This window comes from Mustela erminea, chromosome 10 (assembly GCF_009829155.1).
Source record: "Mustela erminea isolate mMusErm1 chromosome 10, mMusErm1.Pri, whole genome shotgun sequence".
NCBI lineage: Eukaryota > Metazoa > Chordata > Mammalia > Carnivora > Mustelidae > Mustela > Mustela erminea.
In genome coordinates this window covers 107722987-107749879 of record NC_045623.1, presented here as the reverse complement: position 1 = coordinate 107749879, position 26893 = coordinate 107722987, and the positions used below count along the sequence as shown (strand labels likewise).

The following is a 26893-nucleotide window of genomic DNA, read 5'->3' as shown; positions in this document are numbered from 1 at the left end:
AAGTCATAGGTCTGAGAGATGAGCACAGCGGTTATAAACGTTTGGTCTGCCCCCCCCCCCCCCCCCCCCCCCGTCTCTGTGCACTCTCTGGCAGAGCAGACATTTGCTCATCAAAAGCAATCTTCCCCCCTCTCCTCCCTGGGACGTGCTGCCCTAAGTCAGAGACCAGAGAGAGAAAAAAAAATCCAGCCTAACAAGTGTTGGCTAAGCCCCTCTGGTACCGTCCCCTCCCTCCGTGGTGGCTCAGCCCGGTACTTAGCTGAACCCTCCGTATACTTGTTCCCAGTAACGTTCCCAACAGCCCACAAAGTAGATGCTGAGGGGAGGGAGGGGAGACAGCCTGTGCACTTGCCCAAGGTTAGAGCTGCAGAGCGCCTGAGCAGCGCCCCCCCCCAACCCCGTGGGACCAGAGCCTCCTGAACAGGAGACACAGCCCAGCCCTGGTCCTGGGAACTATCTAAAGCAGAATGTGGAAGTTCGGGGTGTTGTAAACTTGAATGGGGAAAATGGTGCCTCCTGCGGTGTTTGCCGTGAGTAAATGTCGGTGTCCCCTTTGCATGTGGATGCAGGCTGCAAGCCCCGCCTCAGGGGTACGTGTGACTTCTTCTCCAAGAGGAATCACCAATATTTTCATTGTGCATGACCATTGCAGCAGAAATCTCAATATTTCGTTTGTGCTTGTCTCCAAGTTGAAACTGAGTTATTAGACCTGTTGGGGACCTTGTCGATTTACCTGTAAGGAATCGTAGGCGGAAGTAGATCGCAAACTTGCTTGTAAGTCCTTTGATAGCTGTGTTAAGTTTCCTGGGGCGCCATAACTCACTGGCCACAGGGTGGGTGGTTTAAACCACAGAAACGCTCTCCGCCTAGGGACCAGACGTCCCACATCACCGGGGTGTGACTGCAGGCCGGCATGCCTGGGGCGGAGCCAGCACCAGTCAGGACCCTGAGCTCCCAGCCCAGATCCCAGCTTGGCCTCGCTCAGCCTTGGGAGTCTGTATGGGAGCTCGGGTCCCACCCGTCTGCCTCCCCACACTGTGCCCTATCTCACTAGGGAGGCTCTAGCCTTTCCCTCCCATGAGTTGCCGCAGGAATACACCGGAACCCTGAGGGCACACACAAAGCACCCAGGAACTCCTGCCTCCTCCACCAGGCAGGCATAGAACACCTGGGCATTGCCCGGCCTGCCAAGGTCCCTAGCCAGAGTGCAGGGGCCCAAGCGTGCAAGGCTGGGCTGGGTACCCTGTGTAGGGGGCTGACAGGCAACTCGGAGTGGCTGCATGTGGCAAGTTCCTGTCCCGGCTGTCCCCACCCAGTGCCAGCTGGCAGAACCACTCCCAGTGGCCCTGGGTGCCTGTGGGGCGGGGGCAAGGGGTACTAATTGCTCACCTGCTGCTCCAAGGTGCCGGGCCCTGGGGGGAGGGAGGGAGCTGGCAGCTGGGGAAGCCTTTGGCTAATTGGGCTGGTAGCTTCCCCTTGGAGGGGGTTGCATTGGGTCCTTTGAAGTGTGCAGGGAGAATGCCTGCCCCATTGCCTGGGATTTTAGAGGTGACTTTCCTGGGCTATGTTTTCTCCATTGTTCTGCACGACGACGTGAGCAAGACCCAGGGGATTCTCCTTTGCAGGCTCAGGGCTCACCTGGGCGGTGCACGCTCCAGGCAGGCTGTGTGGGGACAAGGAGGGAGGGTGGCCGCGGGACCCCGACGTGGTCCTGCCCTCCTGTGTGGGGAGACGGGGGTGGAGCGGCTTGCAGAGTGTGGGCTGGCCGGGGACACGGGTGTCCCCTCTGCAGAGGAGGGCACAGCCTTCACTGGCTGGCATTGGGGCCACCAGAGAGAAAAGTGCATTCCCCGTCTAGAAAAGGGGAGCAGCCGGTTAAATGAAGAGACGTGCCGCCGCCAGCGCTTCCCCAGGAGGCCCAGCAGTGTGCGCTCCGAGGACGTGCAGCTCCTCTTTGGGGTTAGATGGGAGGGAGCTCCTCGCTCTGACCACCAGGATCAGAGACACTCTGAAGGGCAAGCTCCCCTTCCCCGCGCTGCTTCCCCGCCCCGACCACGCACGAGAGCCCCTCATTAGCCCTCCCCTTCGTTTTCTCTTCTGCCGGAGGAAGGCAGGCCCCGACTTGCTCCGGGCTTCTTAATTTTTGATCAGGGATGCTCCTCGACTAATTACTTGGCAGTAATGAGGGAGGAGGTGCAGAGCGGGGAGCGTGTCCCTGAGCTTCCCCGACAGAGGTGCAAATGTACGAATGAGGCACCGGTAAACACGACGCTAATTGGATTAATGTGGAAGTGATGGATTCTGATAAAAATAGCAGAAAAGACGATGGTGAGATTGAGGTCAGTGTAAGTCCACGCACACTGTCCAGTCTCCCTCTGGTTGTTTTGGGGTTGGGAAGCCTGAGATCGGAAAGTCTCCTCTTGAGAGGAAACTGTGTGGGTCAGTAATTGGGGGAGCGCGGTCCGCGAGAAGGATGCAGCGTGGGGGGCCGCCCCGTGAATGGCTGGGGACCCCGGCAGGCTGCACTTTCAGAACTTGGGGCTGTCTGGGCCCAGGGTCCTTCTGGGCAGCAGAGCCTGGAGGGGTCGCCTTCCTTCCTTACCGCAGAGAAAACCCCTCCGGCCCCTTCTCCGCGGGAGCTGCCGGCCAGTGGCCCAGGGCCCAGAGGCTGCGGTGTGGACTCCTGCTGTGCCCTTTCCAACTTGCCCAATGTTTTGCATTTCCTCGACCAAACTTCACGATGGTAAAAGGTGACAAAAGTCGTGGTGAGGGTGGCTAGCTTAGGAATCATCCAGAAGTAGACTCAAGGAGAGGCTCCTGGGAGCTGAGGTGAGCACGCCTGGTCCCAGAGCACCACGCCCGCCTCCTGGGTGTCTCCTGGCCTGATCTAGGGATGCCATAGGGTTCCCAAAACTAAACAGAGGCTCACCATGCCTTATCCCACGTCCCCTTTAAAAGAGTCAGAATTCAGACTTCAAAAAAATGTATTTTAGAAAAGTAACACAGTACCTGAATCCTGTATTTTAGGACACCACCGATGGGTCTGTGGGAAATACCACACAGACAAGCTCTCCCCAGTTCCTACAACACAAGGGGATTTTTTTCTTAAGATTACTTTTTTATTGGACACAGAGAGAGAGATCACAAGCAGGCAGAGAGGCAGGCAGAGAGAGAGGAGGAAGCAGGTTCCCCACCGAGCAGAGAGCCCGATGCGGGACTCGATCCCAGGACCCGGAGACCATGACCTGAGCTGAAGGCAGAGGCTTAACCTACTGAGCTACCCAAGTGCCCCCGCATAAGGGGATGTTGACCCTAAATGGGCAGCAAGGGTCACGGAGAGCTTAGGAGTCTGTCCCAGAACTAAGGAAAATCTAGTTTTCCGAGCTCTCTGGATTTCAAAATTCACCAAAAGAATGCAGAAATAGGGGGCACCTGGGTGGCTCCGTGGGTTAAAGCCTCTGCCTTCGGCTCACCCCGAGTAGGGCTCTCTGCTCAGTGGGGAGCCTGCTTCCCCCCTTTCTCTGCCTGCTTCTCTGCCTACTTGTGATCTCTGTCTGTCAGATAAATAAATTAAAAAAAAAAAGGATGCAGAAATAGGCCATATTTCACTTAAGACTCTATTTGTGCGTTCACACAAGATCGCTGCTTATGGGGCACCTGCCCTTCCCTCGTGCAAGCGCGCCCAGGGCTCGCCAGACCTTAACCCCCACCACCCCGCCCCCACCACCCCCTAGGGTCCCGAGCAGCTTTCTTTGTTCTTAGGGGTGGGGATCAGTCTGGTCTGGACAGTGGGGTGGGGGCTGGGAGGCAAGAGGGCCTGTCCTCTCTGGTCACTCCTGCACCACCGGGTCCCTTGGCGTTTGGAACCGTGCCAGCAGGCTTGCCAAACGTGGCAAAGCTTTGGCCCACTTGGTGCTTGGGGGACACAGGCCCAAGGACTGTCCTGGGTGGTGAGAACAGAGACAGGCACAGCCCAGGCCGCTGGGCTCCGCAGTGACGGAGCCTCTGATCTCGGGGTCATGAGATCCACCCCACACTGGGCGTGGGGCTTGCCAGAAAACAGAAAGAAAGAGTAGAAAAGAGGAAACACAGGCTGCAGGAAATGTGTGTGTGCCCTGGGCGGCTCGGGAGGTCCTCCCCGTGGGGCTTCATTCCCAGGGCTCGCCTCACTCACCGCTGGTGTTGTTGAAGCCGCCTGACCTCGAGCCTTGCTCTGCTGATGGGCCCGAGGGAGGGGGTTTTCTCTCGGGCCTGCACCGTAGCCCGTTTCTGACCTGTGTCGCACGCAGGGGAAGCATGTGGTGGATCCGTGGTCTGCTGGCGGGGTGGCTTCCTGACTCGCTTTTGGGAGCCCATCCCTGGGTGGGGCTTGGGGCGGGGGTCTGAGGAGGGACCCTGACAGGAGTGAGTGCAGCCAGACCCCACTGGCGTCCCCCCACCTCCCCTCACCCGTGGCTGAAGCCAGGCGACCTCTGGTCTCAGAGGGGCGCGTGCTGTGTCTCAAGGAGCAGGACCGGGAGCGCTTCCTGTGCGGGGACGAGCAGCCACCCGACGCCAGCTGTGGTCGGCGTCCCCGTCTCCAGGCCAGCGTGAAGCTCGGCGTTGGCTTGGGGGGCCCCAGTGGCTTTCGCTGACTCCCAGCGACAGGGTGTGTCCCTGGGGTGTGTCCTTCGCTGACAGGGTGTGTCCCTGGGGGCTCCCTAAAGCTGCGGCTCAGAGCCTAGAGTCACGTTATTTCATGTGACAAAGGGACCTAGAGGTGACGGTGAGCCCCCGCGGGGCCCACGCCATGGCAAAGGTCCCGGTGAGCTGGAGCTTGAGGGCCGGGGTCAGAGGCGTAGAGGGCCGTGGGGGCAGAGGCCACGGGGCTCTTCCCGTGCTTGGGAAGTTTGGAATGTGGTGGCAAGGCCTCCTGTCACGCTGAATTACCTGAATTATCTGTCCATGCGTGTGCCCCGTGGGCAGCAGAAACACAGCTGAAGGTCAGCACTTGCCTGGCCGGACCCAACACTGAAGAAATCGGCTCCGCACTTGTTCGGATCCTCGGCGGACAGATCGCGGGTGAATGGGGCGACCCGTGGAAGCTTCTCCAGCCGGAGGACAGTCTGGGTTGAGGCTGGGGACAGTCGCGGCCTATGCATGCGTCCGGGGGTTTCTACAGGGAGCAGTGGGGCAGAGGCGTGCACGCGCGGGAGGACGCCCCGGCTCCCGCCCCGCCCCCTCCCCGGCTCCCGGTCTGCTTGGTGGTGGTTTGGGCCTGTCACCGGGTCACTGTGCGGAGGGCATGGTATCGCCTGCCGGCCTCAGGGCTCCCGGCCACGCTCCGCCCCGGCTGCCCTGGCTCCAGGCTGGCCTCCCTGCTTCCTTGGTTCCAATGTCATTGCCTAGGCGACCAGGACGCTGCTGCCACTGCCTGCCTGCCCAGCCACAGGTCGTGGGCCTCCCAGCTGCCTCCCCTCCACGCCAACCTCGACCCTTGGGGCCCGGGCTCCCGCCAAGGTAGGCTTGGGCTCAGCCTGGCCCGCCTCTCTCAGGCCTGAGCTTGGGGTCCCGACACCACCTCCCTGCCGCACAGCACAGCACAGCAGACACCCCTCGGGCCCCCCCAGAGATCAGAGCCCCTCCCCACTGTGCCCCCCACTCCAGCACCCGAGAGTAGGGGGGCACAGGTAGCAGACAGGCCAGCGCAGGGAGGCCATGCCCGGGCTCCTCTGATGGTGCTTGGGTGAGGAGGACCAGGCATGGTGGGGCGCTCCGTTATACCCCACCTGTTCCCGGGGGGCCCGGGCAGGGTCCGGGCTGGGTGGGGGCAGAAGTTATCCTGGAGCCTCCACCCACGGGCCTGCTGGGAACTGCCCACTTCCTGCCGAGGAAGACGCCACTCCCTAGCTTCTCGGGGTGGGGGGGGGCCTTCGTCCAGGATCCGTCACCTGCACGGAGCCCAAGAGCCTGTGCTGACCCACCCCTCATCTTCGCCCGGCGGCCTCCGCGGAGACCGGGACGGCAGGGCCCGTGCCCTGTGTCTGTCCCCTGCCGCCGCTGTCCTGCCCTCGCGGCTCGGCTCCCGAGGTAGGGATCCTGGGGGCCCGGCTCCCCTGCAGGGGACGGTGATTACCCTGGGCTCCACGTGAGGAAGGCGGAGGGAGCGCACCCAGGTGAGGGGTGCGGGGTGCTCCGCGGTCCTGTCCCCTCCCGTGTGGGAGCGCTCGCATGTGCGGGATGCAGGCTGACCCAGTGATGACTCTGTCACAGCTATGGACGGCCCCAGCCAGCCCAGGGCTCCTGCCAGCTGCCCGTGTGTAGCTCAGTCGTACGTGGGGGCTGTGACCATGGCCGCCCCACAGGTGGGAAGAGAGAGACCCCCACGTGTGCGCGAAGCTGCTAGCGGCCGGAGGCACCGGGTCTGGAGCTGGGAGGAGGTTGCTGAAGAGGGCGGCGTTCGGCGGCAGGAACGGGCTTGGAAGGGGTGGTCCCGGGCAGGACCCGCGCCCTCGCTGCCTGCCCCACCCTCAGACCGTCCACTTGTTCTGCCTCCCCCCGCCTTACCTGCACCCCACCGAGGCCTGCCTCAACGACCACCGGCCTCTGGCTGCCGGGCCCATGTGTCTGCCTGGGTGACCTTCCCCTTGGACGTCCCACTGCACCCCACATGAGCTGAACCCTGAACCCGGCTCCCCGAAGTCCATGGGTTCAGAGCTCTTTGGGTGCTCTCCAGAGGGCCTGTCCCTTCTCTAGCCCGCCGTCCAGTCCCGCCTCCCCCTACTCTGTGGGTGCCCACCCTCCCCTGGACCCCAGGCCCAACGTCAGCCTGGGAGACCTCCGAAGGCCACACTGATGTGGACCTTCGTGTGCCCTCGCGCTGACCCTGGCCGTGGTCTGCACCCGTTCAGACTGCCCTTCACACTGGGCGGTGGAAGCAGCTTTGTCTGTCCCCCAGTAGCGGGGGCTCCTGGATGGCGGGGCTGCCTGGTGGGGGCCAGAGCAGACCCCAACCTAGCCTTGACCTTCCAAGCCGTGTGGCCCAGGGCGGGAGACCCACCCTCTCTGTGCTGCTGTAAGACCGTCTGGAGAGAGCAGGGGTGCAGAGCGTCTCCCTTCCTGCTGCGTCACGAGGAGGAGTGAGAGGTCTCCGGGCCGGGGCTGGGACCGAAGGAGCGTGCAGTAGATTCTGGGCACCATTATCAGAAAGACGCCCCCAAGGCTGGGGACAGGGACAGGACGTGGGCAGTGGCAGCTCTGTGGACATTTCTGGAGGGAGGGGGGATGGATGGGCCGACATCATGGCAACTAGGATGAAGTCTTGTCAGCCGCGCGGGGGGAGGGGCTTAGGAGCCCTTGGAAGGGCGACCCCGAAACAGGGCTGCGGAGGGGCGGGAGGAGACAGATCAGAAGGACAGCGGTGCCCAGCAGTGCCTGCAGCCCAGTGGGCAAGAGGACAGTGTCTGCTCATTGGCGCCAGGCCCCGTGGCGACCCCGTCCCAGCCGGTCCCTAAGGTGGAGGCCCCTCCAGAGAGGGCAGCTCCCGGCCCTGCACAGACAGGGACCGGCTGCCACCTCCGTGTGCCACGGGCCTGGGAAGAGCGGCCACGAGCGGCGGGGGCAGGGACCTCTAGCGTCGGGAGCGGCTGGGGGCAGGCGTTGTGAAGGAGGCTGTTGTGACCGGACGCCGGCGTGTCTCGTTCTGCAGGTGCCTTGCTCCTGGACACCAGGGCGGGGCACGGGGTGGTGTGTCTAACGAGCCAGGGACAGGGCAGCGACCAGGCCCAGCCTCTCTCCATCGCGACCCCTGACCAGGGCTTGGCTTCTTCCTCCACTGACCCCTGGTTGTAAGGAACCGTCGGTCCGCTGCGGATTGCTGCTGATTCTCAGGCTCCCGGGATGTGTCGGGGTCAGCACCCTGCTCAGTGTGTCCCTTCTTCCCCGCACACGTGGCTCGGAATAGGCAGTACACCTGTCCAGGCAGTACCCCTGTCGCACTCTACAGAGCAGCAGAGGTGGGCTGTGTGGACGTGTACGGAGGGGGAGAGGGAGCTGGGGGTGTGTGACAGGGCCGAGCTGCCGAGCTGGAGACCATGGGACCGGAGCTGTGTGGCCAGGCGTGACCTGCACGTGGTTGGGGAAGGGACTGGAGGAGGGGCGCCTCTAGATCTGCAGAGGGCAGCGGGGTGGGGGGGTGTCTCGTGGCGGGTGGGGCCTTGAGGTGTTGCGTGAAGAAAGGGGTGGGCAAGGGGTTTCCCAGGCAGGATGCACGGTGTGCAGGCTGGGGAGGGTCAGGCCGGGTAGAGGGCGGGGTCAAGAGCAGGGTTCCCCGAGCCAGACGGCTGGGTTTGACTCTGGGCCCCAACTTGCTGGCTATCCTTGAGCAGGTGAGCTCCCCTCTCTGTGCATGTTTCTACCTCGACAGTAAAAGGAGCAGCAGATTTGCTGGTCTCCCCACCCACCTCAGGGTGCTGTAGCGGCTGGCGATGCTTGGGTGTTTCTTGGTTTACTTCCTCTGCGGGAGCTGGTCTGTGACAGCCCTTTCCTGTCAGGTGTTGGGGTTTTCAATTGTGGGTTCCCAAAACTGCTCAGCCGACTGCCTCTCCCGGCCAGGGCCAGACCCTGGAGCCCCACGGCCGCAGGCGTTCGAAGCCCACGTGCTCAGGGGCGGGCACGTTGCCGTGCGGCTCACACGAGTGCTAAGCCAACCCCCAGACTCACACCCGGACGGCTGGCGGCTCCTAGTCCTCCGCACCGGGCCCGGGTGCCGGACGAAGGCCACCCCGACCCTGCCGGCTGCAGGTGGCAGCCACTGGCCGTGACCGGGGTAAGAGGCTGGCAGGTGGGAAGGAACAGGGCCGGAGGGGGCTCTGAGGCTGCCCCCTGCCCTGCCTCCTTCCCGTGGGCCCTGGCCCGGGAGGGAGGGAGGCGGGGAGGGCAGCTTAATCAGGCGCCTCCAGCTGTTTTCTTATTTCACAAGTGCACCCTGGCCCAGGGTGCAGAGGCTAAATTTGGCTGTCACTGCGTGCCCCCCCCTTGGGCAGAGGGGCAACCGTGAGCCCGCGCAGGGTAACGGGAGGCCCCCGGGCGCGTCCTCCTCACCAGGCCCAGTGGGGCCCCGTCTTTCTGCAGGAGGTCCCGGGCGCAGATCGGGCCAGCCCTGTTCTGACCCCCCCCCCCACCAACCCTGCGTGGCCGGGGCTGCCCAGCACTCCCGTGGCCACGTGGCCTGGGCCACAGGCCGGCGGGGCGGGCAAAGATGGCCGCTGGCCTGGGTCCCTGAGGAGGACGCACTTCGGGCCGTCCGGGCCGCACCCCACGAGGCGAGGGCCACCTCTGTTCTGGGGGGTGATTGAGGCGGCAGAGGCCCGTCGGCGCCGAGGGCCGGGAGCTGGGCCCGGAGCGTCTGGCGGGGACTCCGCTGGGCCGGGGACAAGCGCCCTCCCGCAGCTCTGCCCCCTCGGTCCTCGCCTGCCGGCGGCCGGAGCCGCCACCCAGGTAGGGCCCTTCTGGGCGCCAGAGCGTCCGCAGTCGCCTCGAGGCCACGGGGCTGGTTGGAAGGGGCCCAGGAAGGCCCCGGGGTCCTCTCCTGCGATGCTCCGAGTGTGCTGAGCGCCAAGGGGAGATGGTGGGAAGGAGCCGCGTCATCCCCGCGGGGCCAGAGGAACGGCCGAGACGGAGTGTTTGGGGACAGGGTCAGAGCGGGGGCTCTGTGGGCGGAGGGAGCTCCCTCCCTCCCCGGACGCTGGAATCCCGATGGCCCCGTGTTGCCCTCCCTGCGCTCAGGCCAAGCGTCCGCTCCCTGTCTGGACTCTACAAGCAGTGGGAGCGGGTGGCCGCCGACGGGGGGGTGGGGACTGCCATCCCCCCGACACAGGGTGCTTCCCTTGGTCGAGTGTCGGCAGGTCACAGGAGCCCCAGCTTATCAGGGACGGTGTGGGGGCCCGGGGCAGGTGGAGGGGACGGGCACCATCTGGCCCGACAAGCGGGGCTCTCCTGGGGGCCACGCAGAGGAAGCTGGGCTCCACTGCCTGCTTGGCGATGGGAGGCAGAGAAGACGGTGTCCTGCTTAGTGATCGGGGCGGACAGTGGCTTCCTGGAGGACACTGGGGCCTGGCCTGGCCTAGGAGGACACGGGGGGTTGGGGGGACGTGTGGGGAAAGGTAGGGGCAGAGGAGACAGGATGGAAGGCAGGGACAGGGTACGTGGGGACAGGACGGGGACAGGGGACATGTAAGGACAGGGTAGGCAGCAGGGAGGGGACACAGGGACAGGACGGGGACAGGGAGGGGACACGTGGGGATTGGGCGTGACCGAGGGTGTGAGCTCCTGGAGGCCCTGTCCAGGGCTTGGCCAGCAGCACCGAGAAGCAGTGGTGTGGCCCCAGGTCTCCCCTCCAACTCTGACCCCAGATCTAGAACATTCTCTGTGAGGGGACCCCAGGGATTGGGGGGTGTCGAGAAGCACCCCTCCCCCACCAGGGCTGACGATTAAAATGTTGGCAGATGTTGCCAAGGGGCTCTGGCGGAGACCGCTGGGCTGGGGACTCGGGAATCCCGTGTGTCACATGCAGAAGTTGAAGAGGAGGGGGTTGTCTGCACCTCCACTCCGGCTCTGGGCCGCACGGTGCCCCCAGCCCACCCGAGCTCTGGGGGTCCTGGGGCCTCGCCGGCAGCCCCGCGACACCCCCCGAGTAACAGGAATTTGCTGGAAATTCCTTGAGGTGCGGCAGCGTCAGTAGAGCCCCCAGCAGGGCCCAGCGCCCTGAGAGCGGGGACACCTGCGGCACCCTTTCTGGTGCTGCCCCTGGCCAGGTGGTCCTGGGCCTCGTGGGCGCCTGTACTTCCCACACCACGGCCTCACCCCCCGGGGACCCTGCTCCCTGCGAGGCTGAGTGCCCTTTCCCTGCAGGGAAACCTGCTCTTCCTTAAAGGCCCTCAGGGGTCCGGCCGTGTCCCGCACTTGGACCTCGGTGATGGCCTCACAGACGTTTCCTAGGGGGCCTGTCCCCCGCCCACGAACATGTGATCTTTAAGGTGGTGGGCCGCATTTGCCAACTGTCCTTAGGCCCAGGAGCCATGTTTCCAAATTTAAAATGCGGGTCACTGGGGCCATTGGTGTTTCTGACAAGGGGCTGTCCAGGGTTTCACCTCTGCCGTCCTCAGATGAAACGCCACAGCGGGTCCAGGGATGACCCTGCCCCTGCCCCAAGGACAGAGGAGGGGCCCCTGGTATCCAGGGCCGGTGCCCAGTGAGGGCCCGGTCCTCGCCCCGACGTCAGCGTTGCTCGTCTTTGTGGCCAGCGGGAGCTCCCAGGGCCCATGGGACGGGGTCTGCAGCTCCCTTGACTCGTGGACGCGGGGGCCTGGGCTCTGTGCGCCGGCTCAGGTGGGGGGGGGGCCTCCCAGAGAGACTGGGAGTCATGGAGGCGGTAGCTTCCGGTCTCGGGCCCTGTGGCATCCTGTGAACAGGGCAGCGCAAGTCTCTGGACCCTCATTTTGCCAAAATGAAGATCCTGAGCGAAGTCACCAGTGGAGGCTGCGGCCGCCCTGCAGGTGGACAGGGAAGGGCCCTATGGAGCGGGGGTGGGGGGTGGGGGTGCTGAGGCCCTTTCCCTGAGCGTCTGTCCCAGAGTCTCGGTGAACCCCCTGGTGCCGCTTAAAGTCGCAGACTCCTGAGATCCTGCGGTGGGAGCCCGGGGCGCCCTGGGATGTTTTCCTTTTAAGATTCGTTTATTTATCCGAGAGAGAGAGAAGGCGAGAGAGGGAGAGAGGCGCACACAGGGGCAGAGGGAAGGGGAGAGAGAATCCCAAGCCGGCTCCGCGCTCAGCTTGAACCCACGACCCCCCCAGATCACACCCTGAGCCAAAACCAAGAACCCAGTGCTCTGCCCACCGCCTATCCAGCGCCCTGGGAATGTGCATCAAATCAGCCCTTTGAAGCCGGGGGCCCACTGCCGGGGTCTCAGGCCAGCAGGGAAGTCCCTTCCAGGCCCGTGCCCGTGGCTGAGTGGGGAAGCCCCATGGGCAGGACAGGACACCTTCCCTAACGTGGGGTTCGGTGGGGAGCATGGCGGGTGTAGCAGGACACGTGGGGTGATGGTGACAGCGGCCCTGCACGGGGGCACGCCTGGCTGCGTACTGCTGGAGCCCGCCCTGGGCCGGAGGCCCAGCGGGACACGAACAGGTAAACGCGGGCCACTGTGTCTCTGCGTCCTTCAGGCTGGACCTGCTTTCAGACAGACAGAAGGATGCAGGTAACGACAGGGTCGTGGCAGCTGTTTTGACCGGGTGCCGGGATGGCCTCTCGGAGACAGTGGCCTCCGACCCGAGCCCCAGGTGCTGGGCAGTACCCCCAGCCCAGGACAGTAGTGCGGAGGCCTGTGGGGGACGAGGGCGTGGGGGTGGGCCCTGCAGTCAGGGCCTGCTGGCCACAGCGAGACACTGGGGCCTTCTGTCTACGCCCAAGGGACAGCCCACTGGGGCGAGGGGTTAGGCAGGGGGGGATTGATGTGGGGCACTGCAGGGGCCGGGCTGGACCCAGGGAGGGCCTGGCCTGGGCAGTGGTGAGGGGCGGGAGCCGCGGGCCTGGGGTCTGCCGAGCAGAGAGTCTGCAGAGTCCTTGGAATGCCTCTCCGGCCCTCCGGGGGGCCCCAGGGACTAGGGGGTCACTTAGTTTCCTACTGCCGTCCAGTGTGGCCGGACCGGCTCCCTCTGCCCGGATGGGTTCCGTCTGCCCTGCCCCCTCCCCCTGGGTCAGAGGCGGCCTGAGCCGGTGCAGCTCGGGGCGAAACAGGGTGCGGGCTGAGGGCAGACACACCAGCTGTGTCCCCTGGCGGTTGGGGTGGGGGGACTCTGGGGTCCCATCTCCCTGGCTGTTCCCTTGGGAGGGAGGCACAGGGGCTCGAGGCGGAGTGTGTCCCCTTTCCCCGTGCCGGCTCCGGGACGCTGGGCCTGGGGACATGGGGAGTTTTCCCTTCTCTGCGGCCGATGGGCTAAGTGTCCAGCCCGTGCTCTGCGGCTCCGGGGCTCCCCATACACTACCCCAGCCTCTTCGGTTTTTTGATTCATTTTTTTCTTAAATCAAGGTGAAATTCACGTAACATAAAACTAACCCTTTGAAAGGTGAACCACACAGTGACGTTTCGTAGTCACAATCTGTGCAACGTCCGCCTCCATTTGGCCCCAGAACATGCCGCCACTCCCGAGGGAAACCCCGTCCCTGTCCCCTCCGCCCGGCCCCGGTACTGGGGACCTGCCGCCAGGGCCTGCGGGTTTGTGTGCGGGAGCGTCCTGCGTGGACCCTGACACCTGGTTCCTCGGTCAGCAGCGTGTCCTCAAGGCTCATGCAAGCTGCCACGAGGGGCCCCGCTTCGTTCCCTCCCATGGTCAAGGGACGCCCCACTGTACGGATGGACCGCATCTGTCCATTCGTGCAGGGCTGGTGTGGGCTGTTGGCGTCTTCCGGCCGCCGGGGTTAGATTGGCGAGGTCTTGCTGACCGTCTGCTGTGTGACGTCAGCCAAGTGTTTTCCGTCTCTGGGCTTGGATGGTCCATCAGCAAACTGAGGAAGGGGGTGCCCAAACGGCCTCCTGTCGGCACGCACTCCCCACCCCCAGAGGCCACTCCACGGACAATCCCCGCTCGCCCAGGAAGGGCCCCCCATAGCAGCGGCGGGGGGCAGGTTTCTACCAAGGCAGCTGGCGTTACGCCGCCTACAACGGCCACCACCCGGATTACCGGGTGACCAGCGCCACACCCAGCACTGGGCTCCACTGTGTTGTGGACAGCTTGGCCCAGGGCGGGAGTGACCGCCCCAGAACAGGAGGCACGCCAGCCCACATCGCCCAGCCCTGTTAAAGCCCGTGGGGGGTCAGGGCGCCTGGGGGGCTCAGTCGGTTGAGAGCTGGACTCCAGATTTCAGCTCAGGTCATGATCTCGGGGTCGTGAGGTCAGGCTCCGCGCGGAGTCCGCTTGGGACTCTGCCTACACTCGTATGCGCTTTCTCTCTCTCATAAATAAAGTATAAAAAAACCCTCGTGGGAAGATCGTGCGCTAAAGGTGTGTCTACAGTGACAGGGGTGGGGCGACTGATTCTGAATTCTGGGGAAACACCCTCGGTCACTCCGGTGCATACAGCTGTGCTGTGTGACCTCAGCCGGGCACGAAACCTCTCTGAGCCTGCAGGACAGTTGGTTTGGGGCCAGTGCTCTCTGAACTGCCAGGCCCAGGCCATCCTTGCCCAGCCCGCCTCAGCCCTCGGGCCTCCTGTCGCCAGTGCCCAGCCCAGCCCCTGAGGCCGCACTCCTGACTCGCGGCACTGCTCCCGAGACCAGTGGCCTGGCAGTGGCGGCCCCGAGAGAGGGCCACAGACCCCCACCAGCAGCCGCCCACCTGGGGACGCAGGGACACACAGTGGGTGCGCCCTCCCTCCCCCAGCGGCTGGGGGCAGGCCTGGACTTGCCCGCTGGGACACTGCCAGGCGGACGGCGGCCAAGCTGATTCCCCCGGCCCTTTGCCAAGGACCCGGAGGCTGGCTCAGGGGAGACACCACATTGGCCTTGGAGGGGTGGTAGGCAGGGCGGGCTCTGGTTTCCCTGCCCCTTCCCTCCACGGGAGGACGGGGGCCCCGGCTGTGCCTGCCCCGGCCCTGAGATGGCAGGCCCACTGCGGGGTGGGAGCTGGGTGTGGACGCTCTCAGGAGAGGAAACCCTGGGACAAAGGCTAGCCTATCTGGGCACCCCAGTCCCTGGACATCTGTGACAGGGAGCCCACAGTAGAGTGATCTTGCTCCCGTGACAGCGTCACGGCCTTGGCCTGGGAGTCCCTCGTGGGGTCCGAACTGCTTTTGTGTCTGGCCACAGGGGAGAACCCTAAGAGCGGGTCGGCTGGCTGACTTCCAACAGCCACGGGGCACAGCCGGCCTCGCCCCGGGCTCAGCTCCAGCCCCTGGGCCTGCCCTGTATGGGCCCTTCCCAAGAAGGGGGTGACCCAAGATCTGAGCTGTCCTCATGTCCTGGGGCATCAGGAGCCCCCAGGCCTGGCCCGAGGCCCGAAGACCGAACCTGGAGACACAGTCCATAGTGACAGCGGCCACACCGGTCCCCTTGTTTACTGTGCTCCAGGCACAGCAAGGACTTCCGATTCGAGCTCCCAAAGGGCCCTGCGGCAGCCTTGCAAGGGGGTGCTGTTTTAAGCCCCCCACAAGGGGCGGCTCTGAGAAGCCCTTGCTGCCAGGGCACCCTCCCTGACCTGGGTCTGGAGCCAGGCCTGTCCCTCTGCAAGGTGGGGTCCTGCCCGCGAAAGGGCAGGATGAAGTGGGGGGTGTCCAGGGGTGTCCGCCCTGCCCAGCCCCCGGGGATGCTGAAGCAGGGCATGGCCCGGCCTCCCCAAATCACCAGGGTCCTTCTCCCCTCCTCACAGAGCGAGCCGCCCTCCGGGCTGGGTGCAGAAAAGATGTCCCAGCCGACCTCCACAGACGAGGGGGCCACGTTCGAGCATCTCTGGAGCTCCCTGTGAGTACCGCCTCCAGCCACTGGGCTCGACTCGGGCTGGATGAGGGGGAGGTGGGGCTACTGGCCTAGGCTTTCTCCTGGGGATGTAGGGTACAGAGACTGGGCGAGGAGAGGTCCAGGGGACAGAGCTCCGGTGGGGCCGCCCCTCCCGGCTGGCCTAGCTCTGGAGAGGCTGGCAGAGGAGACGGACAGTGGGCCGAAGGGCAGGGCCCCCAGGAGCCGAGGGCCAGCCCCGAGCTCTGGCCTGGGTGGTCTGGGTCTGATGGCTCTGCTCCTGTCTTCCCAGGGAACCAGACAGCACCTACTTTGACCTTCCCCAGTCCAGCCAAGGAAACAACGAGGTGGTGGGCGGCCCAGAGGCTGGCATGGACGTCTACCACCTGCAGGGCATGACCACGCCTGTCCTGGTGAGTGGGGCTGCTATCTGCGGCCGTAAGCCCGGTCCTGACCTGGAGACTACAGAGTCGGGAAACAGGCACTGGGGGTTTATCAGGACGTTTCAGTGGCAAAGTAGGAAATGTACCAGCTCCTGAAACCGTTAGTGCAAGGGTAGGAATGGATTCAGGTGTGGCTGGATCCAGGTGTAGGAATGGATCCAGGTGTGGTTGGATCCAGGTGTAGGAATAGATTCAGGTGTGGTTGGATCCAGGTGTAGGAATGGATTCAGGTGTGGCTGGATCCAGGTGCAGGAATGGATTCAGGTGTGACTGGATCCAGGTGATCCAACCGCTGCCTCTGTCTCTTGCCCTGCTTCCTCCACAGTGGCTTTGTGCTTAGGCAGCCTCTGGTCTCTGTGGAAGGGCACCAGGCCCCACCGGCATCACCCTCCTTGCAGGGAGGACTCGTCTTTGCTGGTTGGCCAAGAGGCCTGCCTCTCAGCAGTCTGAACATGGTTTGGGGTCCAGATCTGAGCCAGCCTCGTGCTTCTGATGAGCCTGGGTCCTGTGGGACAGGGGCAGGATGGGGTGGAGCGGAGTGGGAAGGGGGACCCAAAGCAAGACTGAGCTGCTGCTTCAAGAGGAGGGATCGGGTGGGGGCGTGCAGGAATCACTGAGGCCCTGACACCCGTTGCCACGTCCCAGGTCCTGCCGCCCCGGGTGTTCGTCTTGGCGAGCAGGCAGGGCTGTGCAAGCCGGTGCACCGCCGTCCTAGGCCCTGTGCGTCAGGAGGAGGTCGCCGGGGGTGGAGCCTAAGAAGCAGGTGTGAGGACCGCTGGGCCCAGGGAGGCCGCGTGCCGCCTGCCGTCCCCAGCACCCCCCTGCAGTTGCCTCCTCGGGGCAGCCCCCGCTAGACCCCAGGCTGCCCCGTCTCCCTGGGGCACAGGGACTTTGCTGCGTCCAGCGTGTCCGTCTCAGGGGACCAGGCCAGGAGCCAGAGCAGTGCTGGGAACCCTGGAGGCCGGGAGGGCCAGGCCCCTCCCTCAGACAGTTGGAGCCCCTCATCCCCTCTGAGGGACCCTGAGCCATTGGCAACCAGCAAGGGCCGTGGGGGCTCCAGGCATGTGCATGGGCCGGGGGCAGGCAGTGGTGAGGGCAGGAGGGTCCCCTGTGTCCTTAGCTGTGTCCGTCGAGGACACTAGGCTGCTCCCACGCCACCTGGGCCGTGGCTGCCGGGTGTGGGGTGTGGTGGGCAGGGAGCTCCAGGGTCCCCGGCTTCCCCCGAGAACCCTTCATACTGGGTCTGAGAAACCTGACTGCCAGGCCCGGGCCTCCTGCCTCGCTCAGACCATCTTGGTGAGAGCAGCTCACGGCCACCCACCCGGGCCTCCTGCCTCGCTCAGACCATCTCGGTGAGAGCAGCTCACGGCCACCCACCTGTCGATTCCCATGTCGCAGGGGTGGAAGCTGAGGCAGACACAGGGGGAGGGTGGGGCTTGACAAGCCGGGCAGCCCCATCCCGGTGCTCCCCAGGGGCCAAGGGTCTGGACCTTTCCCCCCGGTCCCCCTCCTGGACATGAGCGTCCTCCCCAGTGTGTCTGTGATGTCACTGCCGGCTGGTGGTCTGGGGCGCGAGCCGCTCAGACGGCCCCTCACGGAGCCAGCGCCGCGGCTGGACCGACCCTCCTGCTTCTGATGGCGGCGGGACGTACGGCAGAGGCTTGGAAAGAGGCTTCGTCACTCTCAGGGCTGGAGGGCACGTGGCGGACCCCGGGGCACGCGGCCAGTGGCAGGAGGGGAGAGAGTGCAGAGGGGGGTTCTGCCTTTATGTGGGGCCAGGGAGGAGGACCTGGGGCTTGGGGGACTCCCTATCGGTGAGCTTAAAGCCTACGTGTGGCTTTAGAGTGCGGGTGGGTGGGGAGAGCAGGCTCACTAGATAGTCCTCGGTCCGGGTCCCTCGGGGCTTTCTGCGAGGGGGCCTCGTGGCTGGGGGGCCGGGCTCTCCCTCCAACTGGCCGCCGGCCGCGCAGTCATTCCACACGGTGTCTGTTAAGTGGCCGTCTCCCGGTCAGAAGACGACTGCCAGGCACTCACACCGTCCACTCTGCGGAGGGGCAGGAGCTCTAGGGAGGGCGGACCCGAGTGTGGTCTGAGCGTGGGGAGCCGCGCCCCCCAGCCACCCTGCTCACCCTTGAGGGCAGAGGGCCCTGGGCACGCCGCGGTGCCAGTGTCCAGAGGGGCTTCTGCGCTCTGGTAGGCGGAGAGGGCAGCCCCGGGTGCTCCCTGGGTGGGAGGCGCTCCCCTATGTCTGCCCGGGAAGATGTGGGGTGCCAAGCGTGTCTGGGCTAGGAATGGGGGGCTGGCCTCGCAGCGGCCTTGACGGAGCGAGGGTGTGGCCTCCCACCTCTGCAAACAGCAAGAGGGCCGAGTCGGTCAGGTGGGGACCCGCCTTCTAGTAAAAGTCATGCAGGGCCGAACTGCGGGCCAAGCTCCCTTCACAGGGCTGGGGATTCCCTGGAGCCACCTGGTCGACCTCCCGCGGACCCCTGCTTGCCCATCGTGGGCGCTGTGACTGGTCTGGGCCCAGTGACCGAGCAGACAGCCTGCCCACCCCCCACCCTCGCCAGGCCCCAGCACAGCCCAGACACGCATGTGGAGGCCACTCGGCCACCCGCTGCCGGACTATCCCACCCAAGGGCCTCCGTGTGCCCAGGGGCTGGGAGCCAGGTGCGTGCGGGGCTATTGGTCCTGCCCAGGAGCCAGAGGACACAGCTCCCTCCCCAGCCAGCTGCTTGGTCAGTTAGGGTTAGGGTTAGGGTTAGGGTTAGGACGGGGGAGACGGAGCAGCCCCACTCCAGGCTGGTGACCTTGAACAAGAAGCCAGGTCCTGAGGCCAGGCCAGGCAGGGACAAGAAAGCGGTGGTGGAGTCCGGTATCCCTAGGACCGGCCAGCCCCACGGCCACGACTCAGCCCACGGGCCAGGTGTGAAGGCTGGTGCGTACACTGTGGGCCGGCCGTGCCCTGTGTCGCGGGGGACCTGGCCCCCAGGCATGCCCTTGGTCCAGCAGCAAGATGCAACGTCGGCCCTCCGGGGTGGCATGTCCCGCTGTCCGGACCTTGGGTCTCCTCCGCTCGTCGGCCCTGCAGGCGATGGGGCAGATTCCTTCCCATGAGATGAGGGCTTCCCGCAGTCAGACTGCGGCCAGAGAGAGGCCACTGCGGGGCCATGGGATGAGCCTCTCCACCGCTTCCGTGGCCGGTGGCAGAGCGGGTGATGGCCGCCTGAAGGGCCCATCTGTCCTCTGAGTCCCTGCTTGTGAAGCGGAGGCGTCCACGTGGGTGGGGCCCAGCCCGGGCTCCCCCAGCCCTGTGGGAAGGACTGGTCGTTGGCCCCGGACTACCCCCGCCACACCGAGTCGAGCAGTAAAGAGGACGGGCCCCCAGGAGGCCCGCTGGCCCCTGAGCAGGCCTTGGAGGGCCCAGTGCATGGATTCCTGGGGGGGGGTGAGCTCCCTGAGGTCCTGGCCACCAGGATCCCAGCTCCTCGTACAGCTGAGGGGCGTAGAGGGAGGCCTTCGTGGGCATGGGGCACTCTGACCCATCCCATCTCTACCACCTTTTTGCCAGGTGAGGCATGGGGGGTGGTTACTTAACTCCCCAGGCCTCAGGTTCCTTGTCTGTACCTTGAGCCGGTGAGAGCATCTACGTCGTCAGCACGGCGAGGACAGGGGTGGTGGCTGGCCCACAGGCAGCGTGTGATAAAGCTAGGTGCTGTGCAGGGGGAGGCAGGGGGAGGCAGGGGGAGGCAGGGCGAGGCTCCGCGTTGAAGAGGGATCAGGGGCCTGGGAGCAGCTGTGCCCGGGAAGGCCCTGACTCCCCAGGGCCTCTGTGGCCACCCGCCCACGGTGGGGGGGGGGGGGGTCCCTGTAGGAAGAGCCCTTGCCCTGGGCAGTGGCCATGGCAGCCGACCCCACGTGGCTCACCGGCCAGCGCCGGCAGCTCTCCAGTCGCTTCCCCTCTCCTGCAGGCGGAGAGAAGCCTGTTGGGTCCCCAGCATCCCCGGGGGCTGAGGAGTAGTGAGCTGACGAGTGAGGAGGGCAGTCTTGTGGGGTCTGCGCTGGGCCTGGAGGCCCCCCACTGTCCCGGGGATGGGGCCCAGACAGCATGAAGTCCCCCGCCGTGGGTCCTCCAGGTGTCCAGAGCAGGAATCCTGATGCCCGCCCCCCTCGGACTCTGCTGCGGCCGGGTGTGGACTAAGGGCCTGTGCGTCCCCTCTGAGGGCCAGGCTCTCGGGGGAGGGGGCCCCTCCCAGCTCTGATGAGGCATGAAAGGGAGATGGCGGGTGCCCCGCTGAGCCTGGCCGCCCCCCTGCACCTGCTCCTTCCAGCTTCCCCCACAGAGTCTGTGGGGCTCCCTGCCCCCACACACCCTCCCCGAGCCTCTTCCCGCCTCTCCCAGCGCCTTTCTGTGGTGACAGCTGGTGTGGGCAGGTGGGCCATGGGGGGAGGGCGGGCTGTGGCCGCAGGGGCGGCAGGCGCAGCTGATCCGGGCTGGGGCCCACCACCACCTGCCCAGGGCTCAGGAGCCCACAGAGAGCCGCATAGCCGGGCAGACGCCTGGGCTCGAGACCCCCGTGATCACCCAGGGCAGACCTTTCTGGCCTGGGGAGGGGTCACTTCTGCCCAAGGGCAGGAGAAGGGAGGGCACAGCCCAGTGTGGAGCCCGGGAGTAGGTTCTCCGGAAACGTCTGGGCCTCAGAAGGGGACAGGTGTGCAGGGGGGCGGGAAGGGCGCCCGCTCCTCAGGGAGGCTCCGCGGCCCCAAGGAAGGTGTTGGGGTGGAGCTCAAGGCCAGGGAGGAGGGTCAGCTCCAGGACCCCCAGCCTGCCTGCCTCCCAGTGAGCCCCAAGCTCACGTCCTTCTACAGGCCATGGTGGGAGTGCCTCTAGGGGCACAGAGCCAAGCCCGGGCCAGCACCAGGTCCTGGGGTCAGCCCTGTGACCTCCCCTGTGGGGGGCACTGAGCCTGTGGGTGGTCAGGATGGCGTGTGAGGAGTTTGGCTCTGAGCAGGCACATCCCTGGGGCCCTTCTGTTGAGTCCTGTGCCCGAGGGAGGTGGAAGGCGCACCCCACTGCTTCTCCCGCTGCCTTGAGCCTGCGGGAGGGGCCAGTGTGCGATCTCTAGCGAGTTAGAATCAAGAGAGCTGGTGGGGCCACCTCGGAGGCGACCCGGAGGAAGCAGCTGATGACCGAGCGAGGAGGGGGCAGTTCTCGGGACAGAGTCCCCGGCTCCCGGTCCCTGTGCCCTGGACAGCCAGGACTTAGGACAAATGCATAGGACGCAGATGCTGCTCAGGCAGACACTGGGGCTCTGGCCCACATGGACACCTGCTCTCGGTCCGTCCAGGGCCGCAGCCTGGCCCGGGCTCGCTGTGGGGCTGCCCGAGCCTCCTCTGTGGTGCCCCGCAGTGTGGGTGGGCCATGGCCCCTCTGTCCTCTGTGTTCTATGCTCCCACCAGGGCTTAAGGGAAGACGCCTTTCTGGCCTGGTGTCCTCCCTCTGGGCGGCCAGCATCCCTGGGCCAGGCTTGGGTCCCCAGGCCTTCCCCGCGGCCTGAGCCACTCCAGAGCCCTGGCTTCCTCTGCCCAAGATCTCACCACCCACTTGGTGGCTTCAAACAGCACCCGTGGCCTCCCAGTCTCCATGGGTCAGGAGTCCGGCCTGTTTCCCCGTGTCCCTGCTCAGGGTCTCCCAGGCTGCTGAGTGTCATCCGGCCCAGGGCCTCTTCCAGACTCTGCTTATTGGCAAAATTCAGTTCCTTGCACCTGTCAAGCCCAGGTCGCGACTTCCTTGCTGGCTGTTGGCTGAGGGCCGCCGTTCTCAGCTCCTAGAGATTGCCCGCCCTCTGCTGCCCTGGGGTGCCTCTACCACCTGGCCGTGTGCTCCCTGAGGCCAGCAGGAAGTTGTTGGCCCACAGGGAGTGTGTTTGAAGCTAGGACGTTGTTGCCCTGACCTTTTTGAAGGGCTTACCTGATTAGGCCTGGCCCACCTGTATAGTTTTCCTGCTGATCGACTCAGAGTTGACTGGTTTGTAACCTAATCCCAGCAGCTGTCACCGCATTCACAGCACCGCCCGGGGAGGGGGTGCAGGACACGGGCCAGAGTGCGGATCTTGGGGCCACCTTGGGGTGCAGAGTCCACACAGGGTTCCTGTGTGCCGGACTCCTGGGGTCTCTCCCCTCAGGCTCTTCTCTCCTTTGCTCCTCGACAGCTGCGCTTCCCCAGCCCCAGGGCGAGATGTTGCCCTGACCCGAGGGGACACGCCTCGTGAGAGCCTGGGGAGGGGCCCAACTTCACACAGCGCCCTGTGGGAGCGGGGGTCGAGGCCTCCTGCTGCTGTCCAGCGCCGTGTCCTCCGTCCCCCCACCTGCCCAGCCCATGAGGCACCTGCACTTCAGCCTCCTCCAAAAGCGTGAGGACACTGAGGGGCAGGACCGGGCCGGGGGTGGCGATGGGGCTCCCCACCCAGGCCTTCCCATCTTCAAGCATTCGGGCGAAGGAGGCTCTCCGCCGCTGCCTCCAGCCAGAACTTCCAACTGGACCTCTCTGCAGACCCCCTCCTCGTGGTCTCATGATGCATGGGGGGCCCCCGGCACGCTGGGAGCTGACAGCCACGGGGTCCCGGGAGTGGGCTGTGTCTCTGCCTCCGGCTCTCCGTCTCTGGGGGTCTGGGCTGGTCAGCAGATGCCTTGCCGGGCCTTGGCTGGAGTCCCCTGTGCCCCAAGCCCGGGGCTCCCAGGCCCAGGAGCCGGGAGGTGGCTGGGGAGGTGGTGAGAATGGGCTGGCCATTCAGCGCCTTGTGGGTCTGTGAGCTCTTGTTGGGGCCTTGGAACTTGAGTGTGGCACGTCCAGGGTCATATACGTGATTTATCTGTGTAACCGACGCCCTGCCTGCTTCCAGCGAGGATTCTGGCCCCTAGGAAGGGCGTCATGGTGACCACGGCCACCTCCCTGCCAGGCGGGCCTCGGGGATGCAGGCCCAGACCTGGAGGTGGCGAGGGTCTCGGGGTCGGCACACTGTGACGGGCAGGGCCCAGCCGTCCCCCTTCTGGGCCACATCGCTGTTTGCAGGGGCTCGGCCCCTGTGGAGACACGGCCAGCATCAGGGACCAGAGCACGAGGACCCCGCGTCCCCCCGCTTAGTCCACGGCTTTGGGCCACGCCTCAGTGGCTCGTGCCGGGAGCAGGGCTCCCAGCGGGTAGACCAGGGACGCAGTCTCCAGGGTGCTTTTTCTCTCCACCCAGCTTCGGGGTGTCCCCGGGGAACCACCGTGCTCCCTGCACAGGAGGGAGATGTGCTCCGCCCAGGGCTCTGGGGCCACAGTGCCACGACTTCCCTCGGGGGTGGCCCGGCCTCATCTACAGAGGTCTCAGGGGTCCCGGGCCGGCCCCCTGGTGCTCAGGGGGGGAGGCCCACGGCCCCCCAAGCCTCCCAAGGGCGGCGTCTCTGGGGGCAGCCGGTCGTGGCTGGACGGCGGGCAGGCGCTGGCCCCGAGCGCCGGCCCTCCCCGCGCGGCCCCGTGGTGCGGTCCGACACATCGGTGGGCAAGCCGGGGCCTGCCTGGACCGTGATGAATAGGCAGGAGGGACGGAGGGGCGGGCGCCGGTCTTGTTGTTAGATGCGGCTGACAGAGCCGCAGGAGAAGGAAAATGCCAGCGAACGGCCCGCACGTCCCGGAGCATCCCGAGCTCCCGCCCCGCTAGCCGCGGCGCCTCCCCACCTGGCTGCGGCCCGCCCCGCAGTGGGCACCCCCGCCCCGGCCCCCGGCCGCGCAGACCCATGCCTCGCCCCGCGGCACGCCAGCCCCCCGGCGTGTGCAGGCCCCCGCGCACCCACCATGCTGTACGTCAGTGACCCCATGCGGCACTTCACCACGGTAGGGGCGGACCCGCGCCATCCTCCTCGGGGGGCCAGCCGGGGGGCGGGCGGGGGGCTGTTCTCTCTGCTGTCAGCTGTCTGCTGGCCGGGCGCCTGCGGCCGGGGGGGGGCCGCCATCCAGGGTGAGCCTGGGAGGCAGGACGGTTTGGGCAGGGTGCACGGTTGGGGGCTGGTCCTGGGCACAGGGGGCACCCGGTGGGGTTTGGGACGGGCGCCCACTGCCTGGGAGAGGAGGATGGGTGGTTGTCGGCCAGCGCTGGGTGGCTGCCCTGAGATGTGGGGGCTTCTGAGGCTTCCCCGCTTCGGGCTGGGGACTTTGTCCCAGGCTCAGGGGCCACCATCTGCCCTGCCCTGTCCCCGGCTGCCAGGAGCTCAGAGGACCCTGGAGGTTGCCCTTGCCCCCCGGGGGTTGGGCTGTGAGGCTGCCCTCACCTGCTCCCAGGTCAGGAGCGTCCTCTCCTGGGAATCTGCTCCTTGGGTCTAGGCTCAAGGTCAAGGATTTGCAGCAAGCCGGCCTCGGGTGTCCTGTCGCCATCTCCCAGAGAGGCAGGAGCCTGGCGGAGAGGAAGGAAGAGGCCGCAGGTTTGCTTGGTCTCCACAGCCTGCGCCCTGGGGACCTGGGCTCATCTCCAGACTTGCCGGGCCCCCGGGGCCAGCCAGGCACCAGGCAGCTAATTGAGCAGGTGGAGGCTGGAACAAGGGAGGCGGGCAGAGCGGGGCCCTGGCATCTGTGCCCCGTGGGAGACCCAGCAGCGGGCAGAGCGGGGCCCTGGCATCTGTGCCCCGTGGGAGACCCAGCAGCGGGCAGAGGGAGAGGACGGACCACTGGACAGAGTGCAGGCGCTCCCAAGCTGCACGGGCAGAGAACAGGAGCCCGGGGCCACAAGGACCTGGGTTTGCGGCCACCCCTGGAGACCCGCGTACTCTCGGCGGCATGTGTGAGCACACGCGTGTGCTTACGTGTGAGAGCATGTGAGTGTGCCCGTGAGTGAGAACACGTGTGCACGTGTATTGTGCTCACCGCGTGCCGGCACGGGCATGTCTGTGTTTGTGCCTGTGGGCGTGTGTCCCCAGCAAGGCCATGGGAAGAGGGACAGGTGTGTGTGTGTGTCCCAAGACGGGTGAGGGGTGGGCGTGAGGCATCTCTACGGCCTGACCCCGGCCCCGGCTCCGTGCGCTCAGGTTTGGAAACTCCGTCAACGTGAGCTCTTTGTCTGGAACTAGTGTGGGCAGCTGCTGGGCTGGGGAGGGGGCATCTTGCCTCTCTGTCCCCCTTCTGTCACTCACTTGTCACTGACCATTTCCCCACTACATGTGTCACTGGGCTCCACGGCACGCAAGCAGACTCGGACCCCCAGACTCTCTGTGCAGGTGGGGTGGGAACCCGGAGGGGCCGTGTCCCTGTCACTGAGGTTCTCACGCACACAACCCAAGTCAGAACCTGGGCTCTGGAGGCCAGTGAGCCTGCTTGGCCAGCAAGAGGCCTGAGCACACGGGGACTCTGGCAAAACCCTTTCTCCCGAATGAGGCAGGGCTGAGCACGGCTGCTGCGTGGCCTCCTTCCCAGGGGGCGGGGGGTACAGGGCTCTCTGAGGCACCGTGGAGGGAGCAGTGGGCAGCAGAAGGCCACGGGCGTCCACTCTGCGGTAGGGGCCCCTGACCCGGGGACCAGCAGGGTTGGTTCTGTGTCGACCACGGACATCTCGGGTAGGCAAACATCCTCTGAGCAGTGGCTCTGGGGTGTCTGGGCCCCGGGCAAGTGGACGCCGAAGCCTCTGCCCCCGGGGGAGGTGGGCACAGTGACTTGTAGAAGCGTCTGCTTCCTGTTTCTATCCCAGAGGGAGACAGAAGCTTCCCGCTGCGTGTAAATATCCTAAAAGAGGGAGGGGGTTTGCCCCAAACCAGCCAAAACCCCAACATGAACAAATAGGGCTGTTCAGAGGAACTGGTGGGGTCACCTCCCTGCTGCCCCACCCTTTAGGGGAGGGGCGCCCAGCCCAGTTTCCCATGTGGCCCCGTTCCTTGTCCGTGACCGCCATGCCATCCACTGCACCTGCTTGGCCAGCGCCGGGCTGTGGTCCGCTCGGGGCTCTGGGACACCCCCTCTCCCTGCCGTCTTCCCTGTACTCAGGGTCTGCTTCTCCGTCAAGGGCTGAACAACTCCTGCCTTGGTGGCTCCCACGTTCTGGGGCGCTTGGCTGGCACTGGGGGTGGGGGCTCCGCATGCGGCAGCTTCTCCACCTGCACCCGCCAGCGTCCCCACTCAGGGGCCCTTCTCGCCCGCGGCCACGCTGCACACGATCCGGAGCGGGCACCTGCGACGGACCTTCCCCGCTTGGACATCTCAAGATTTCCCATTCGCTGCTCTTGGGGGCTGTCCCACTATTTGCACGTCGGTCCCTGTTCGACCCCCTGGCTCTTTCCGTGCCTGTGCGTTGACTGGGGCCCAGGGCTGTCCGGGCCGCAGACACGGCTGGAGCTGGGAGGTGGGCATCGGAACCTGCCCCCGCCCTCCGTCCGCCGGTCGGGTGGGTCCCTGCAGGCGCGTGCCGTGACAACGCCGGGTTTTGCGGTCCAGGAGCCGCACGGGAGGCCCCAGCACTTAGCACCCCCGTGCCGTGGGGTCCGGTCACTCTCCGTTCCTGCAGACCGCGCGGTTCTGGGCAGGAAGGGCCCCGGTGGGAAGCGCCAACCGTGCATCAGGACGTAGGTACTAAGCGCCTCGGGTGTCCAAGGTACTAGCAGGGGGAGGGAGGAGACGGTGCTGGGGGGATTTTGAGAGGAGCCCCTGCTGCAGTGCTCAGGGCGGCCACCGGGGGGCAGGGCCGAGGCCGCTGCACGGTGCCCCACAGCCCTGGCACCTGGGGCCAGGCGGGAGCAGGGAGGAGGGAGCAGCCGGTTCCGGATGGATCCGCTGGAGGCTGGGCAGGTGCGGAGGGCAAAGGCGACCAAGGTTGGACCCAGGAGGCTGGGTGGAGGGAGTCACCAGCTGGGTATTTGGTTGGGAGACCGTGGGAGGGGAATTTGGGGTGAGGAGTGAGCTCGGCTGTGTGTGGCCGGCTGAGCGCCTGGCAGGGCAGAGGGCG

General features: G+C 65.8%; 1 protein-coding gene, 2 long non-coding RNA genes and 1 pseudogene across 11 annotated transcripts in view; 2 read left to right on the top strand and 2 right to left on the bottom strand.

Moving 5' to 3' along the window:
- TP73 (tumor protein p73) overlaps window positions 1-26893 on the top strand; it is a 62742-nt gene that overhangs the window by 3988 nt on the left and 31861 nt on the right. For 2 of the 8 annotated variants that reach the window (XM_032360972.1, XM_032360970.1), the window contains exons 2-3: window positions 15402-15493; window positions 15780-15900. In XM_032360972.1, coding sequence (XP_032216863.1) covers window positions 15435-15493; window positions 15780-15900 — 180 coding nt within the window. In that variant the 5' untranslated portion in view covers window positions 15402-15434. Of the gene's footprint in view, window positions 1-5417; window positions 5500-5981; window positions 6156-8449; window positions 8807-15401; window positions 15494-15779; window positions 15901-23723; window positions 23806-26893 lie in introns of those variants that run through there. The other 6 variants (XM_032360968.1, XM_032360971.1, XM_032360969.1 and 3 more) reach the window with 6 other exon arrangements.
- On the bottom strand, window positions 47-3447 carry LOC116600730. 2 transcript variants are annotated; one of them, XR_004289781.1, is made up of 3 exons: window positions 3407-3447; window positions 3003-3081; window positions 47-866 (listed from the first exon to the last, which is right to left on the bottom strand). It is a non-coding gene; the product is annotated as an uncharacterized LOC116600730 (long non-coding RNA). The 2 variants fall into 2 exon arrangements; XR_004289780.1 differs by having other exon boundaries at window positions 47-917; window positions 3010-3081.
- On the bottom strand, window positions 4167-5021 carry LOC116600731. Its single transcript, XR_004289782.1, has 3 exons — window positions 4930-5021; window positions 4450-4720; window positions 4167-4274 (listed from the first exon to the last, which is right to left on the bottom strand). It is a non-coding gene; the product is annotated as an uncharacterized LOC116600731 (long non-coding RNA).
- Window positions 5043-6073, top strand: LOC116600729 (annotated as a pseudogene).